The sequence below is a fragment of the Typopeltis vanoorti genome, chromosome 14, assembly GCF_054136105.1.
Source record: "Typopeltis vanoorti isolate ZY-2024b chromosome 14, IOZ_Tvanoo_1.0, whole genome shotgun sequence".
In the NCBI taxonomy this organism is placed as follows: domain Eukaryota; kingdom Metazoa; phylum Arthropoda; class Arachnida; order Uropygi; family Thelyphonidae; genus Typopeltis; species Typopeltis vanoorti.
In genome coordinates, this window is record NC_143562.1 from 71,541,725 (window position 1) to 71,559,427 (window position 17,703).

The 17,703-nt window shown below is 34.9% G+C and overlaps 1 protein-coding gene across 1 annotated transcript; it reads right to left on the reverse strand.

Moving 5' to 3' along the window:
• Positions 1-2,033: 2,033 nt before the first annotated feature.
• Positions 2,034-17,326, reverse strand: LOC150099627 (uncharacterized). The gene is made up of 6 exons (XM_090404262.1): positions 17,190-17,326; positions 12,700-12,755; positions 8,927-9,034; positions 7,547-7,579; positions 4,996-5,031; positions 2,034-2,440 (listed from the first exon to the last, which is right to left on the reverse strand). The coding sequence occupies exons 1-6, from the start codon at positions 17,311-17,313 to the stop codon at positions 2,393-2,395; spliced, it is 405 nt and encodes a 134-aa protein (XP_090260388.1). The 5' UTR covers positions 17,314-17,326; the 3' UTR covers positions 2,034-2,392.
• Positions 17,327-17,703: the final 377 nt, after the last annotated feature.

Sequence of the window (17,703 nt, forward strand, 5' to 3'; positions counted from 1 at the left end):
CTCTCTCTCTCACGTCTGTGTTTTATTTTTAGTTAGTAATGATAGTTGTGAAATTTACAGCAATTACAAACAAAATATTCTAACTAGAGATTGTTTTGGGATATCTTTGCAAGTAACAGGGTCGACAGTTCGCAGGTACTGAATATATAAGCCTGTCAAGGATTTTAACAAAAATAAAAATTATTTTATCCCTTATTTAGTCCTTATTTATATTATTAGAAAGGTTTCCTTATCTGGGCTCTCTCTCTAGATATTGGGCATGTGTGGTAACGGAGGAATTACATGCGGAGAATTGCACATCCGTCTTCGTGTTTTGAATTTTTTCCAGAATAATGACAGAAAGAGAGAATGAGAGAGAGAAAGAGAGAAAGATGGAATAAGAGTGAAAGCAAGAGAGGGAAACAGACAGAATGCGAGACAGAGATTGAGGAAGAGAGAGAAGAGAGGGGATGGAGAAAAGCAGAGAGAGAAAGTGAAATGATAAGGGGAGAGCAGAGAGGGGGGGTTCAGGTGAAAAATCGCTTTCTAGAATATGAGGAGACAGATCAAAAACATCAAACCGAGTGAGACAACACTTTTGGTTGTGAGAAACGTTATTCTCTGCTGAATATTACACAGATCGTTAAAATCGTAGAATTCATGGTTGAATATATTTATTAGAGAAAGAAATACACATCCAGATAGTGATTTGGATAGCAGATTATCAACTTTGGAGCATGCTGAGTACTTGATGTACCATCGAAAACAAAATTACTCTTCAATTATTCTTTAAAATTCAACTAGTTAATTAGGTTAATTTGGGCAACTAAACATGCTGGGCTTCGTTGTTCAATAATAAAAGCCTTTTCACAGACATTTGAGTAAACTTGCAGCATGAGCCAAATAGCATTCCTTGCAAAAACACATTTCGACTTTTGTGTTTCATGTACGTGCGTATGATCTTTAAGTTTCTTTAATTTCTTGGAACTCACCTAACTTTACACTCATTAATTCCTAACTGACCTGACAAGACCAGATCGCTCTCCATTGAATGCTTACCTCCAATCTCTCCTGACATAAATATATCACATCAATAGCTCATTGATGATATCTGTCTATTATCTCACAGGCATTCAGAACAATGTCTGTTGTATAGGTAATTCAATGGTCAGTGGTCCACTGAACTGCCAACCACCATTCGATGGCTGTCTTTTGCTGTCTTTGACTGTACATTTGTACAGTAAAGGGATGTTGGACACCAAACATACAGAACTCGCTTCTCCTCTTCCTCTTTTATTCCACACGCTTCTCTCGTATGGATCAGTCATCCACATGAGAGTTCTCCAAACAACTAAATCCAGCATCTCTCAAAAAAAGTCCAAAACTTCTCTAAACGTTAATAAAGTTCTCCCTGTCATACTTGGCACTGATGTGCTTATCGCTACTTTTAACTCCTGTGGATGGATTCAGTAGAAAAAAGAAACTAGTGTCTCTAAGATGATATATGATCAAACGCACTGCGGGGTTTTATTTTTACTCCCACTTTTTTCATAATTCAGCTCTTACTCTTTTTAAAAAAATGTGTGAGCAAGGTGGAGTTCACATAAAGAGATTAATACTCGAATGCTCATCTGTTAGTGAGAAAACACTCCCGACGCCTGGGCAGTGTTTTTGTTATAAAATATACATCGGTAAGTTTCAGCAAATGTTTTGTTTGTATTAGATACCAAGCATATCTGCTATAAGATGTATTCAGGTAGTAATTGAATTATATACCTCTTAACATTTTAATGATGAAGAGTTGAAATCATCTTACACTAGCAACTTTACCAATGCTTAATGTAATTTTTTGGTATAGCTGATTTGTTTGTTTATTTGATGAGAAATTTCACGAGTTTCATGAGCTTTCTTCTTGGCTATCTGTGTTGTTTCACTTTGTTATTGATAACGTATGGACGCGTTTCTAAATTCAATCAACGTCATCACATGACGTTTGGATTAAGTGTTTCTCAATGTGATGTGTTTACTTCCTTTTAACGGAAAAGCAGGCAATATTGAGTTTATTCGTAATTCTTTTTATTCATATTGCATACTGATTTTCATCAAATATTTCTCTTCAAAAATCATCTTGTTCCCTCTCTCCTTCACTCCTTGAACATATTTTTCCTGAACATATGAATTTTTATAGACGACAAAAAATACACATTTAAATTCTGCACAATTATACACATTTAAATTCTGAACTACAAATATATATTACGTGTTACAATATGTTATTACAGAGTATAGATTACAATACATATTGTGTCTGTATAACTTTAATTAAGAATATTAATAGTATATTAACATAACTTCGTCGCTCTTCTTAATCTCAGTGTGCTTTCTGAAGTTCAATGTCGTCGTCCGCTGGATATTAGATATTTGTTGTTGCTAAGCTGTTTCGAAGATTCCGAATGCATTCCTTAAAAGATATAATTAAGAAAATTGGTTAACAAATGCGAAAATCAAACGAAATTTAGATCAGGTAAAAAGCAAGGAAGAAATCTTAATTTTTATTAGAAATATGGTTTTATATTTCTAATAAATGTATAAATGTATATTTTATAAATGTATAAACAACATTTTATTTATACATTTATTTTAACATGCAATCAGTGGACATGCAATTATATTTATCAATTAATTACATAATGCTAGAACGAGGTGTGATTCAAATATCTTGCTACAAATCTTTTCAGATCTTCAATTATCTCAATAATCCCTGAAATCTCAGAGATTATTAATAGTTTCTAATACTGAAAGAACAACATTAACGGAAGACGAATCATATCCACCTAAAGGTTCGTTATTATTATCCACCTACATCAGGACGGAAGACCAACTAAACAACTTCTGGCAGTATATTAACCCCCCTTATCTGCACAGATTCTCTTTCTTTCTTTCTTTCTTTTTTCTCTCCACAAGAAATAACTCAACTAGTTCAAACGAGAGATGCCTAGAAAACTACATATAATAATTAACTTTTTCTTAGTATACAATGGGAGGCATTGGGCCCACTACCTTATTTATTTTATTTTATAAATGTATATACATTTTATTTATACATTTATTTTAATTATTTATTTAGATGTTAATTACATTTTCATAATATTTTTATTCTTTTACAGTGAAAGTAATATTTTATTGATCGCTGAGTTTCCTAATTTCTGTTTCGTTCTAAAAAGGTATAAATATTCTTTCTTACTTTGATACTTTAATGGTTCTGTTGATGGAATATTTATATTTACAAAGCTGGAATAGGGTGGTTTATGGAGAAAGGGCACCATATTGAAGAATATTTATTATGCGAACCGATCTGCGCGCTTGGCTCCTCATTAAGATGGTCTAAGTGCATCCTCACCTTGGATGCACTTAGACCCTCATCCATATATATATATATATATATAAATTTAAAAATAAAATAAACAAGGTGGTTTATTTTATTTTTATGTATATGTTAATGGCAATAGAATGATAAATTCTGATGCCATTAACATATACAGAACTACTTACTCTGCAAGGATATTTTATTTCAGGACATAGCTAAGCGGCAACAAGTTCCATCGTGTTACGTGTGTGTGTGTGTTGTGTGTGTGTGTGTTATTTTCCCTGGATGAAGAAAGAAAAATCGATTTGATTCCCATTTGGCAGAGTTGGGAAGGCAAAGGGTATTTAATGCTCTTTCATCGTTTCCCTTGGTTGACAAATATATGTGCTAAGAATGTAAAGTTTCTTTAAAATATGTGTGTTTAGCATCTCATGCTACTGGAATACAATTTCTACCATCGTTAACTCCGAACCTGTGTGACGAGTGTGTTTCCGGGAGAAATATATGCAGACACTTTTTTTTCTGTTGAAAACTTGAACCATTCAGAAAGAACCCATGAAGATATCTAATGATTTCTTGTTGAATTTGACTTTGACTGATTCTCATTTAAATCGAATGATACAATATTGCGATATCATAAGCATATAGAGCATTGCCTGCTATGGAAGGAAGCCGTTTTGTGATTGAATTCTCTTTGACAGCTAACAGTGCTACACTACACTTAAGACACATGTGTATGGAACATAGACTTCTTGGTTAAATGGTTGACATCATGTACTCACAGACATTAAGAGATTCGGATAGAGAGTAAGTGTTAATGAAAAGGGTACGATATCCCTGAGACCTAGATTATAGAGGTCTATTAATACACCGTGTTCCAAAGTCCACAAATGGTGTTCTTCATACTCATCATTTTTCGAATCTCATCACTCAGCTTTGGCACCATTGTATTAACTGATATGTTTTTATCATTGTTGCTGACTGCAGATCTGTAATATATAACTGGTTCACTGACAGTCGTTTGTTTGAATTCTTTACATTTATGTTTCACAGAGCACTACATGGATGGCCGCTATTTCGATATTAAATAAATCCACTGTGAATTGGAAGGATTACTTCGAAAGGTATATGTATGAGCAAACAGAACCCCTTAGGCAGTGTTCTGCAACAATGTTATAGTAGACGTACTGCAATACCGCTGATCCATGTCAGCAAGCCAACTAACGAATAATCGTGGTTTTGCCTTACTTTGTGGGGCGAAACGTTGGGACCCATGATAAAAATTCTCTTTTCCATATGTCATGTGATCGCAATGCAGGTTAAACACAGCAACGAAGCTTCGATCCCAGTTATGGTAGTTTGTAAAACAGGATAGAAAAAAAAGAATCAACAAAGTAGAGTAAAATAGAGAAATAAAGAACAAGAACGGAAAGTGGTAGTACTGTTACTGAGAGTTGTCCTCCACCAGACGCAGATGCCACACACACACTCCCTGTCTCTCCAATGCGTGGCATCTCCACTAGATGCAGATGCCACACATTGGAGAGACAGGGAATCAGAAGTACGATGTGTCTATAATAAAAGTGTAGCTTGCTTAAGTGCAGAGATATTTATGCTATCTTAGAAGAGTGATTAAAACGACTACTTACGTAATATCCATGTTGTTCATCTTCATTAACTGTAGTCTGAAATTTACAACAACATTATCAAATAATGTTTATTTATTAATCGTGAACTATGATTTATTTCTCATTTTGAAACTAAAATAGATTAATCATATCACTTAATCAACACTTTAATGTAGACTAAGTTATCTACGATGTAAACCAAAATGTTTTCCGAATATTTTCATTTTACCTGTTTTAGCGTCATGAAAATGTTTGAATTTACAAATCAAAGATGAATACTTCTTATGTATTTTATTTATGTCTCAAAGGTGTTACATATTTAACAGAGATTTGAAGCAGAGGAGATTAGGTGACCTCTATCTCCAGACTGCAGGTTCCAGTTTCGTGCTGTTTCCTATTTTCTTTTATTTTCTTTGGATTCGAGGAACTAGAAACGTTTATTCTTCATCAAGCTGTCTCCTATTTCATAATAGTGAGTAATAATGAGATGGATCGTATGCGCTCAGCGTACCTGTTAATAAAATTGGCGGCATTTGCAAATGTACGTCCGGGTAAAAGATTGATTTGTCCATGAGAAATTCTTTTGGAGAGGTATATCAGAATGACTTAGTAAGTCGTTGCAGAAATTGCACAAAACTATCCGTACAGTCCTACCCACCAGAAACATGAATAACCTTCTTTGAAAACGGCCGACGTCATACAGACTGCACAAAATTTAAATAGCTGTCTGGATTGATCATTCCTTCTCGCCAAAAGTCCCTAATCACCTACCACCAAGTATGCCTGTTTTGTCCTCTGATTGAAACATTCTGAGAAACACACTTTTAGGCTGACGAAAAGAAGCTGAATTCCGCTATTCCCGAAGAGGCTCCAGCATCTGATGGAACGGTTTTCCACTGTTCACACGCATCATTTCATTTAGAAATTTTAAAAGTGAATAGAGAATGATGAAGATTGTTGAAAGTTGAGAGAATGTTCTAGAACGGTGTAGTTATAATTCATATATAAGCCATTTTTATAGAATATTATCTTTTCTGAGGAAGGCTTTTTGGTATCATTAGCGCAACACGTTCCTTTATTGAACTTACTAAACTAAATGAGTGCATTTCATTCTAGCGCTTCCTATATTGAATTATATCATATGACTGGCATCACACTAAGAAGTAATGATATTTTAAGTATACCATTACGCCAGTCAAAACATGAAGAAAGTGAAACATTATTTTATTGACAAACAATTTCAGTGTACAGATAACCAAGATTAACAAAGCATTTAAACACAATAATAAATATGGTATACTGATATAAAGAGATAAGCAAAGCTTTTATTACATAGCACTCTCGATCACAACGTGTCTTTTGACACCACCACTATTTTAATAAAACTTCAATGAAGTTTTCATACATATTATCTACCTTTCTCGAACCTTTGAAAATAACCATGCTTGAAAATTTAAGTGGAGATCGCACATGGCGAAGAACTAGTATGATATTTGTTATAAGTAAACTAATATGATAGAGCTCCACTGAATTTTAAAATTATAAACTGATATCAGTAAAAGAGTTGAGAGCACAAATATACTAGGAGGACACTGTTAAAAGAAGACAATAAATCCGATAACGAATGATGGTATATTATTAGTAACACATTATAAGTGTTGTAAAATATAAAAAATAAAACTTAAAGATTAAAAATTACAACGTGAAAACTGAGAAAGATAAGAAAAGAATGAAATGGCCTTAGTAAAACCTAAGAATATATAAATACACGGCGAAAGATGAAATCGATTTGGGGGAGGAGGAAAGTAATTCCTTTGACGTCAAAGTTTTGTAATTCGTCAAAAGTTAAAGATAAGGGAACAGAAATATTAAAATCATAAAGTATATCCAACAATTAACAAATAAATTTAAGAAAAACACTAAACAATTGAGAATTGTATTTCAGAGTAGCTTACACATGTAGGATCATATGTCCAAAGAAGTACAACATAGCATTTAAGATGCTTTTTCCCAGAATGATTGACTAACTGCAAATCTAAGATCCCTTCATATGAAAGAAGACAGCGCGAATAACTTTAGATTCAATCACCAATAATTAACTTAAGCAACTTACTCTGCTAATTTCAAAGAAATATTAGACACTTTAATACTATTAGTAAAAATACCCCTTTCGTATCATCAAAAAACGATCAACAAATCTTAGTATACTAAATGCATGTTAGCAGAAAACCAAAGCAATTCCACAGTAATCCTGTTGTTGTTAATTCCAAACCAAATAAATACAAAGAAAAATTCTGAAACTGCATATTAAGTGATATCTGCTATGTGAAGACCAAGGCAAAGAGAGCAATAAGCAAGTTATGATTGGCGTTTAAGGAAACAAATCATTTCTCTAAAATGTACTTTAAAAGAAAGCTCTCTAAGACAGTTTAGTTAATAGTAAATGCGCCATTTAAAACCCGATATGTTAAAAAATCATAATTCTATCTATTAAAATATAAACCGCACTTTCAGATATTATGCTAAATACAATTTATTAATATTGCATGAAAAGAAAACTGATAATACTTACTGGGTCGACTTTCTGACTTATGCACGAAATAATCTAAATTGAAATAGAAAAAAAATATATATTCAAAAATTGCTTCCAATCATTCATTATTAGAATCAAATTTATATTCATTATATGTATGTATTTGTTTTATTTATAATTATGTACTTTGAGAACCATTTAAGAACCTTTCTCTGGGCTTTTCGATGAAAGTGAGTTAGTCAGTTATCTAGCAGACTGGCTAACTCATCTCAAAACAAACAAATGAGCCTTGGTGCATACTTATTTAACACGCATAATACAATAAACCAATATTCTGAGTAGCTTCGGCTGTAAATATAAATCCAAATAATTTATACTCAGGAAATTATCAGAAACCATTCCCAACCTGAGTTTCTTTACAGCATGCTATGAGATCAGAAGTGATTATACGAGACATAATTGTATGTTCACAATATCACTTCGTAGCGCAATTGGAAGAACGACGGTACATTGCGCCCTTCGACTGGAATATCCCTAAGTTCGATTCTCGTCGTGACGGGAGGAATCTTTATGGGACTTTTTCAATCGAAGATGAGTTAGCCGATCTCATACGGAGGAAGCAGGGTTTTTTCTCCCGGAAACTGGTGTTTTTCATCCCGCATACAGACAAATCGGCCATTCAGAACACACGCAATTTACAGACAAAAAATACTAGTTGTGATGGTGGGCGGTAGATGGCGTTGATGTAGATGATTGATAGTAGAAATGGAGACATTTGTATAGCAGGTGTCCTCCCTCGATGAGTCTTCGGAGTCCTTGGAGGTGTCACGAATAATAATAATAATTTATTTTATTAGCTTTTATTTTAACGAGTCTTCACATCCTCCATGTTGTAAATCTCTACACTTTGATGTAATACTTTGCATTCAATTGAATACTCTAATTTATGTAACAAAAATTGCAGTTATTTTGGAGGAGAATTGAAATTACAAACAAATGCAAGAAATAATAATGAAATATGACATATGAAATAAATTAAAAAAAAACTGAAGAAGAAAAACGTAGGAAATGCATGTTTTATGCCTGCTCAGTCACACACACACACACACACACACACACACACACACACACACACACACAGACACACACACAACACGCTTTCTCTCTCTCTCTCTCTCTCTCTCTCTCCATCTTCGCCAGTAGTTTTCACAATTGTCATGGATAGAATTTTATAGTTATATAAAACAACTGACAACTGACAATCTACTCGGTACATCGAAGAAATATATGTAAGATTTATGAATTTCTTTTTAGACTGAATAAACTGAAAAGTGAATAAACCGTAATGACAGAAAAATTGCATGTTCTTTTTTATTTATATGTATATTTTCAAATGCAATAGCTGTCTATTAAATTTACCTCCACTCCAGCATCTTCGTCATTGCAGTAGCTACTAACGAATGTTAAAAGTGGATTTTCAGCTTGGGGAAATTGATCTGATACGCAGGCGAGAATTACATCACGAATCTAAAAGAAAAGCGTGTAAATAGTGGATGACGTTTTCAGTTATAACCCAGTATAATATACGAAACTAGATATCTATATAAAATAAATTCTCACACTAATATTAATAAACTCAGAAAGGATGGATATATATATATATATATATATATTACAATATATATATATATATATATATTGTAAAATCGGGTATAGAAAAAAGCATAGTAATATTTTTTCCTATGTCGATTTTACATGGAAAAATAATTACATAAAATACTTGTAATTAAAATAACGTTTGACTGATTAAAGACTTAATTCTGTGTGTAAATCGAAAAAGCTAATATCATTTACCACAATACAGCATTCGCTCTACTTAGAGAAAGAATTTGTCATTCGAGATTCATACTCAACCAAATAGCCTCTCGATGCTATGACTTATTCACAAACGTTTATAATATCCTAGAAGAAGAAACCTGGCATCTTTTGGACAACATGATTTAAAAAAGTTATACAAAAACTTTCAATCTAAGTAAAAAGACACAAATTAAAACATTTAACGCACTATATGATAACCACATCAACTCTAAACCTTCCCTACCAGACAACCAAGTCATTGTCAACCAATCTAATCACATCTTAACAAAACCAAAGATTTCTAGTCTCAAAAAAAGGATTCAATTTCACCTTAAAACTAACTACTATTCCAAAAATGGACTTTATCTGCAACTTAGAGAAAGCCTCCTCATTATTTCCACACACAATAGCCAATTACTTACGACTAAAAAGCAGCGTAATCCTCTTCGCGCCCTCTAGATATTCTCACACTAACATTAGCACTATGGAAAGAAAAGTACTACTCAAATTAAATAAAAACAAAGAAATCATTATACTGAGAGCAGAGAAGGGCAACAATACTGTCATCTTAAATTCTAAGGAATATGAAGAAAAGATCAATAATCTATTATCGGACACATCTATCTATGATATTCATAACACAGATCCTACTCACAAAAACCATGTTGATACCAATTAACTATTACGTGATATGTCCAACTGGCCTGTGCACTTAATCAAAAAACTAACATATATGCATCCGTCAACTCCAAGAGTATATGGTGTTCCCAAAATTCATAAAGAAGGTACACCATTACGTCCAATAGTAGATGGTATCCATTCCGCTACTTACAAACTATCAAAATATCTAGCCAAAATATTAAAAGAACACATTCACAACACGGATTCTTATATCAGGAACTCCCAACATTTCTTGGAAAAATTAAAAAACATCCGTATTTCTGAAGATAATATTATGGCTAGCCTGGATGTCACATCTCTGTTCACAAATGTCCCAGTTTCAGAAATCATCGACATCTTAGAAAACTTGTTCCCACCAAACATCACCAAGTTGTTCAAGCATTGCAGGAACTTACAGGATTAGCCATGGGTATCCCTCTCTCTCGTTCTTATGCCTACCTATTCTTAGAAAATTTGGAAACTCAAATTTTATCCCAAATTACCACTAAACGAACCACATGGTGTAGGTATGTTGACGATATCTTCATCATTTGGAATCACAAAAAAGAAGAACTAATAGATTATCTGAACAAAATTGATGGCTTCCATAATACCATTAAGTTCACATTAAAACTAGAAAAAGATAATAAACTTCCTTTCCTAGACGTACTTATTAAGAAACAAACTGACAATAGCATCAACCTGTCGTTATACAGAAAACCTACTAACACTGGTCGCTACCTCCGTTTCAACTCGTCTCACCACATATCCCAGAAACTCAGCATTATCCATATACTCAAAAAAACAGCTATACGGTGTACCACAGATCCTGGTACACCTTATAAGAAGAATTAATGAAAATATCCAGAGATCTATCCCTAAATGGCTACCCTGCAAGAATCATCAACAAGATTCTCTTCAGCGACATACAACAAAGACAACGAGATGAAAACCAATACATCGGCTCTATAACAATTCCTTTTGTTAGTACCATATTCAAAAAATTAGCTCTTCTTCGAAAACCATATAACATCAGTGTAACCTTCAAACCTATTGAGACCATTGAAAATTTTAAAAGATCACCGAAAGATAGCCATCCTTTCTACAAATATTCTGGAGTTTATAGCTTACCCTGTTCATGCGGTATCAATTACGTCGGACAGACATCTAGAAGTTATGAAACAAGAAAGAAAGAACACATAGGCTATGTAAGGAATAACAGACAAGATATATCAGGCCTTTATCCCTACTTTGCCTCTACCAACCATAATATTGAATAGGATAAGAGTCATATGCCCTACATCGAAGAGAACTACCATTCTAGAACATTCAAAGAAGCCCGTTCAACAGGTAACTAAAATAAGCTCCTCACGTCAGCGACGGGAATCGAACCCAGAACCCTCCTTTCCAAGGCCAATGGTTGCGAGGCGCATAGCCACTTCGCTAACCGCGCGGGCACGTTACATTTCTATCTTGTCAAAATACTCGGAATTTTAAACGCATTTGCCTCCAGGGCCAAAGGAATATCGTCCGAAGAATCTGAATTCCTTCATCTAAAACTTGAAGCTCTAAATACCTGTTTTGAACGAAACAGATCTCTAAACTTCTTAAAAAGAACAACAAACAACTACAGCAAACAGACTACATTTTTACCATATACCTACCAATAATTAAAGATACGACAGATAAACTGGGCTTGGTCCTAAAGCAACACCAAATCAGAACAGTTTGCAAATCTCTGCACATATGGTCCACTTTTCTCAAGCCAATTAAGATCCACGTAATCCACTCCTTCCCAGGCATCCAGTACTCGGGACAGACGGGACGAACACAATGTTAAGAAGAAATGTACATAAAAATATATTCAAAATGTAGACAACCAATAAAGCGAACTAGCATATGTTCTAGATGAAGGACTTTCCATCAGAAGGTAAAAGAAAAAACAGAGCAACTGCACACATCACATTTGTAATCAGAGAGACTGACTAAAAAGGTGGAAACTGTTGAATATGCTACAGAAACTAATGAATTGGAAGAGAACCGATGGGAATTCCTTCCTAAATTTTGGCGCACTGCCTTACTCACCCGTAATCACACAATGTCACCGCAGAGTCTCGACCTCTCCCTGTTTACACTGACCGTCCTCGTTCCTGAGGTCATTTTAACTTTTGTTCAGTTAGTGTGCGCCGTCAACGTCCTCTAATAATATTAGCTTGGAATAGCAATAACTCAAATTGTCAATTTTTAATATAGTTATTAAATTATTCATTCCCTTTCTGTTTATTCCAAAATTTCGATCAAAATCATCACAACACCTACTGAAATCTGAATATGGAAATATAAATTTAACAGATTAGTCGTATTAACGCACTCTTCAATTTAATGCCTGGAGGGAAGACAAACCGGAACCCATTTTAAAGAAGGCATTTCTTTGAGGGATTTATTGTTAAAAGTCAGAAAAGTGGAAGAAGCAGAATAAAATGAAAAGACGACACAAAAAGTTGAAAATATCATGAGTATACAAAGCACATATCAAGGAAAAACTGATATGTGCTTTGTATACTCATTTGAAGGAATTTTGTGAGGAGTGTCTTCTGTTGATTTGACAGGAAGAAGAAGATAATGAATAGAGTTATATATTTATTTTAGGTAGCTATAAAACGTTTTATACTTACATCTCCAACAACTAGATTTAGGCACCCTGCTGCTGATGTTATTGTTTCGGGGGTACCTAAAAATATTAATGTCCAGTTTCTAAACACATTTTGAAATATGTTGCAACGTTAACATTATTAACATCACTGAGCTCTATGGAGAAAAGAATATGGGAAACACAGCAAATAAAAATAATAGCACGAAAATGTTTAATCAGAATAATTTCAGTTAAAGTCTAATTGCAATACGAGAATCGTCTGAAAAGTTCTCGACCTAAACCATAGATGGCAACACTATCGGCAAGATTTTTATTTCCTACGTGGGAACATCTGTGATAAGCATCTGTGTGAAATAGCAAGTAAATCTATCAAGTAGTTTGTTTTATACAGCTACCTGAAGCCAAAGTGTTTTCTGTATCACTTGAAGTGGATAAAATTGAGTATCGTGCGGTTATAAAATTCTTTGTAAAATAAGGTTTATCGCCATTCAAAATTCATTCGAAGTTCATAAACGTTTATTTGCATTTTTCAGCTTCTTTTATGAAAATAAAGAATTGGACTTCCGATTTTAAACGTGGAGTTACCAGCGTTGAAGCTGATCCACGTGAAGGACGTCCAAAAAGTGTAACACCAGAAATCATTAATCAAGTGCACGATATGGTATTGGATGATCGGTGAGTCAAAGTGCTTGAAATTGCTGAGACTATAGGCATTTCAAAAGAATGTGTAGGATATATTTTTCATGAAGAATTGCAAATGCAAGAGTTTGTGAAAGATGAGTACCGCACTTGCTCACAGTAGATCAAAAACGCACTCTCATGAAAATCTCTGAACAGTGCTCGGAGCGTTTTAACAGGAATAAAACTGATTTTGTGCGTCGATTTATTACTATGGATGAGATATGGATTCACTCTTACACATCAGAATCGAAACAGCAGTCAAAACTGTGGACAGAAGCCGGTTGTTCAGTGCCAAAGCAGACACAGTTTCCATCAGCAGGAAAAGTCATGGCATCGGTGTTTTGGGATGTAAAGGCATTCATTTATATTAATTATCTTGAAAAGGGTTAAAAAAAAACCAGGGAATATTATTCCAATCTTTTAACCAGATTAGGCAAAACAATTAGTGCGTAAAGACCAAGTTTGCAGAAGAAAGAAATCATCTTTCATAATGACAATCGCCAGCCCACAAAGATATTTTGGCAATGGAAAAATTAAGGGATTAGCACTATGAATTGTTGGAACATCCCCCCCTGGTCCCCAGATTGGGCTCCCTCTGACTGCTATCGCTTCCCAAAACTGACTCTTCCTCGCTGTTCAGCGTTTTTCTTTGAATTAAGAGGTAATTGCAGCTGTAAAGGGGAATTTTGCAGACCTTACTGAGAACCACTACAGGGATGGGATGATGGTGCTGAAGCATCATTATCCCAACATTATCCCTTAAGACATGCATTTATTCAGGGATATTATGTTGATAATTTTGAAATTATAAATTCGTTTTTTTGATTGTTAGGCCGAGTACTTTTCAGACCAACAAAAGTTATTATAGTTTTGTTAGATTTGATCAAACCTTATTCAGCAACCAATCATAAATACCTGAAGAAAAACTGACTAGAACTTTGTGCATATGCTGATACGTTGATACCTTAAAAATTAAGGTATCAACGGTACACTGTGCATTGCACGTGCACCGTGAAGTTTTATGAAAATGTCACACGCATCCATCATTTACTTCCAATAGGTTTAAGAGAGTAGTGGCAGAAACCATATACTTGTGAACTAAATTTTCTTAGCCATTACATTTCATGTGCAGTCCGTTGTCTTAAAGCCAATAACGAATTTTAAATATTTAATGATGAATTCCCTGATAAACCTTTTGTGACATGTTAATGTGTTTCTTATTCTGTCAAGATATCAGCACATTCCGTTCTATGTATGGAATTTTCAAAGCAAAACTTAACCACGTTCTTACTTCGAAGTTCAGTTGCATTTTTGATACTTCCGGTTTAAAGTGGTGCTTTTTTATACCTTCTTGAATAATGAAAGAGAGTTATATGAAGTAAAGAATTTGCTAAATCTGGAAGTAAGAATATTACATATCGATCCATGCTTACTTGTCATCATGCATGAGCGGTAATCGTCTGGGAAAGAAGTCAACGGACACCATTGAAACAAAGGATCATAGCACCCACCTTATTAATATGCACGACCACCTACTTTCGCTGCGATAATTGTCGCAATCCTACAGAGAATATTTTCACTAAGCGTATAATAGCAATCCATGGGAATTTTGGAACATTCATCCTGTAGGCATGTAATGAGGTAGTGGACTGTTGTGGGGCGGATGTATGTTGACCTCACCCGACGCTCCATTTCACCCCTACAGATGTTCAATACGGTTGTGATCAGGGCTTTGTAAAGGCCAATCAAGTATGGTGACATTCATACCCACAAATCAGAGCGAATCAGCCTTATGAAACGGTGAATTCTTTTACAATACACGGTTCTTAGAAAATCCACAACGTAGTAAGTACTGCATTGTCCAGGATATTCAGATACTAAGAGTTCAGTGTTCGTGGGACCACAAACAGAATTGCGAGGCCAAACCAGGAAAAACTGTTCCTAATATTACAATAATAAATTTCATAGCTACGGTTACGCACTCTGGAAAGGGGCGGTCTCCTGGCATTCGCCACACTACCATCCCTCCATCTGTTCAGTAGAAAGTGTTTCCTAATTTCGTGCTCTATAACACAGCTTTTAATTTTAATATATGTTGTTAATTTACACAGAATTCTTATCATATTAATGGTTTGGTTAGGCATTGACCACGAGGGAATATATCAGAATTACTGCACTTTTCTATGCTGATTTGACGAAGTCGACATCAGCACATTTTTCTGTTACCATTAGTATTAGGAACTAGATGAACTAGAAATGTTGTGGACGGTTACTCAGAGCATACTCTCTGAAACCTATGTTATACAGGGTGTCTCAAAATTCACACAAGGTTTAAATTTAGTGCCATTTGTGCGGTAAAGTGTTGCCAACGAGAAAAGAAAAGACAGCGTGACAGCTGAGAGTTTAGGGTTATCAAAAATGGAACGCTACACGAAAGAACAACGTATTTTCGTTGTTGAGCAATATTTTAAAAATAATGAAGGTTTGGCAGCTACAATTCGCAATTTTTGTACAAAGTATGGTCGGAATAGTGATTTAACTTCATCAACTGTGAAAAGATTAATTTAAAAATTCAAGGAAACTTGATCAATTCGTGATCTTATACACTCTGGCCGTCCTTCAACAAGTCGTTCAACAGGAAACATCGAAGCAGTTCGTGAGAGTGTTGCTGAGAGTCCAGGAACATCAATTCGACACCGTGGTCTTGAATTGGGCATTTCGAGAAGCTCTGTGCAGCGTATTCTCACGAATGATTTGCATCTTTATGCTTACAAAGTTCAATTGACTCAAGAACTGAAGCCTACCGACCACACAGAGCGAAGAGAGTTCGTTGAATGGATTATGAAACAACAAGTGGATGCTTATTTTTCGAACAAAATTATCTTCAGTGATGAGGCTCATTCTAATCTTGATGGCTTCGTTAATCGACAAAATTGTCGCATTTGGGGTTCAGAAAATCCACGAGTGATTGTTGAGAAACAAATGCATCCACAACGGGTCACTGTTTGGTGCGGATTTTTGGCTGGAGGCATCATCGGTCCATTCTTCTTCGAAAATGCGGCTGGTAAGGCAATAACAGTTAATCGTGCTCGCTATCGCGACATGATAATCCAGTTTTTTGTGCCTAAATTGCAAGATATGGATGTGGACGACATGTGGTTTCAACAAGACGGTGCCACATGCCATACAGCCCGAGAAACAATTCAATTACTGCTTGAGTCATTTCCTGGTCGTGTAATTTCCCGTTTTGGTGATCAGAATTGGCCGCCCAGATCATGTGACTTTACGCCGTTGGACTTTTTTCTTTAGGGTTTTTTGAAGTCTAAGGGTTATGCCAACAAGCCCACGACCACCCATGCCTTGAAGGAGGAAATTGAGTGCTGTATCAACGAAATTCAGCCACATTTAATCAAAACGGTCATGGAAAATGTCGACAAAAGAGTGCGTATATGCCAGCAAAGCTGGGGAGGCCATTTACCCGATATGCTATTCCATGCATAACCCTATACTGTATACCTTATGAATCAATAAGAAATTACAATTTTTAATTAAAAACCTGTGTTTTCTATCAAAATTACTTCTCGCGCGAATTTTGGGACACCCTTCCTTAGAATTCTGGTAGTAGTCAGGAAACGAGTTTATATATGAGTGTAATACTCTAGGTGCTTACTTACGTTGTTAACACTGTATAAAACACACACACACACACACACACACACACACACACACACACACACACACACACACACACACACACACACACACACACACACACACACACACACACCAGTAGCAACTGAAAAAACGACCAACAATATGTAATGTACTTACTACAAATAACGTCATCTGATGATGGTCTTCGAGTTTCATTATTTTGTTCTTCTTGAGGAAATGCAAATGTCCAACAGAACACAGGGAACAACAAAAATACGAAAAGGGAAAGTTGAGCTTGCATTGTTGCTAGCAGCAAAATAATTCAAACGGAGTTAGCTGATAAAATCAGTTGGTTATTTTATATATATATATATATATATATATATCTAAAGAGCATGGAATAACCACGTGTTTCCTGTGGGTTTTTTCTTTACTTTTAATTAAATCGAAAAAACGTTTCCGTCGAATTAATTATCCTGATCACATCCGTGTGATTTTTTTTTCTGGTCTTTTTTTTTTTTCAGACCACAATTTACAGCTTCACAACTTGACAAATTGCTTTAAAAAGAGCATGCAATGGACATGTGTTTCCTTCCATTCTTTGCTTTTAATTAAATCGGGTGCAAGTTTTTATCGATATAATTATCCAAAGAACCTTCCTTGCCATTTTGTCCTGTTCATTTTATACTGA

Bases quoted from the DNA above. Each gene is read 5' to 3' on its own strand.
- LOC150099627 (XM_090404262.1), bottom strand. From the start codon at position 17,313: ATGCAAGCTCAACTTTCCCTTTTCGTATTTTTGTTGTTCCCTGTGTTC. The intron at 9,035-12,699 runs GTAAGTATAAAA...CTTTTCTTTTAG, and splicing joins TAAATCTAGTTGTTGGAGAT to ATTCGTGATGTAATTCTCGC. The intron at 5,032-7,546 runs GTAAGTATTATC...TGTAAATTTCAG, and splicing joins TAAGTCAGAAAGTCGACCCA to ACTACAGTTAATGAAGATGA.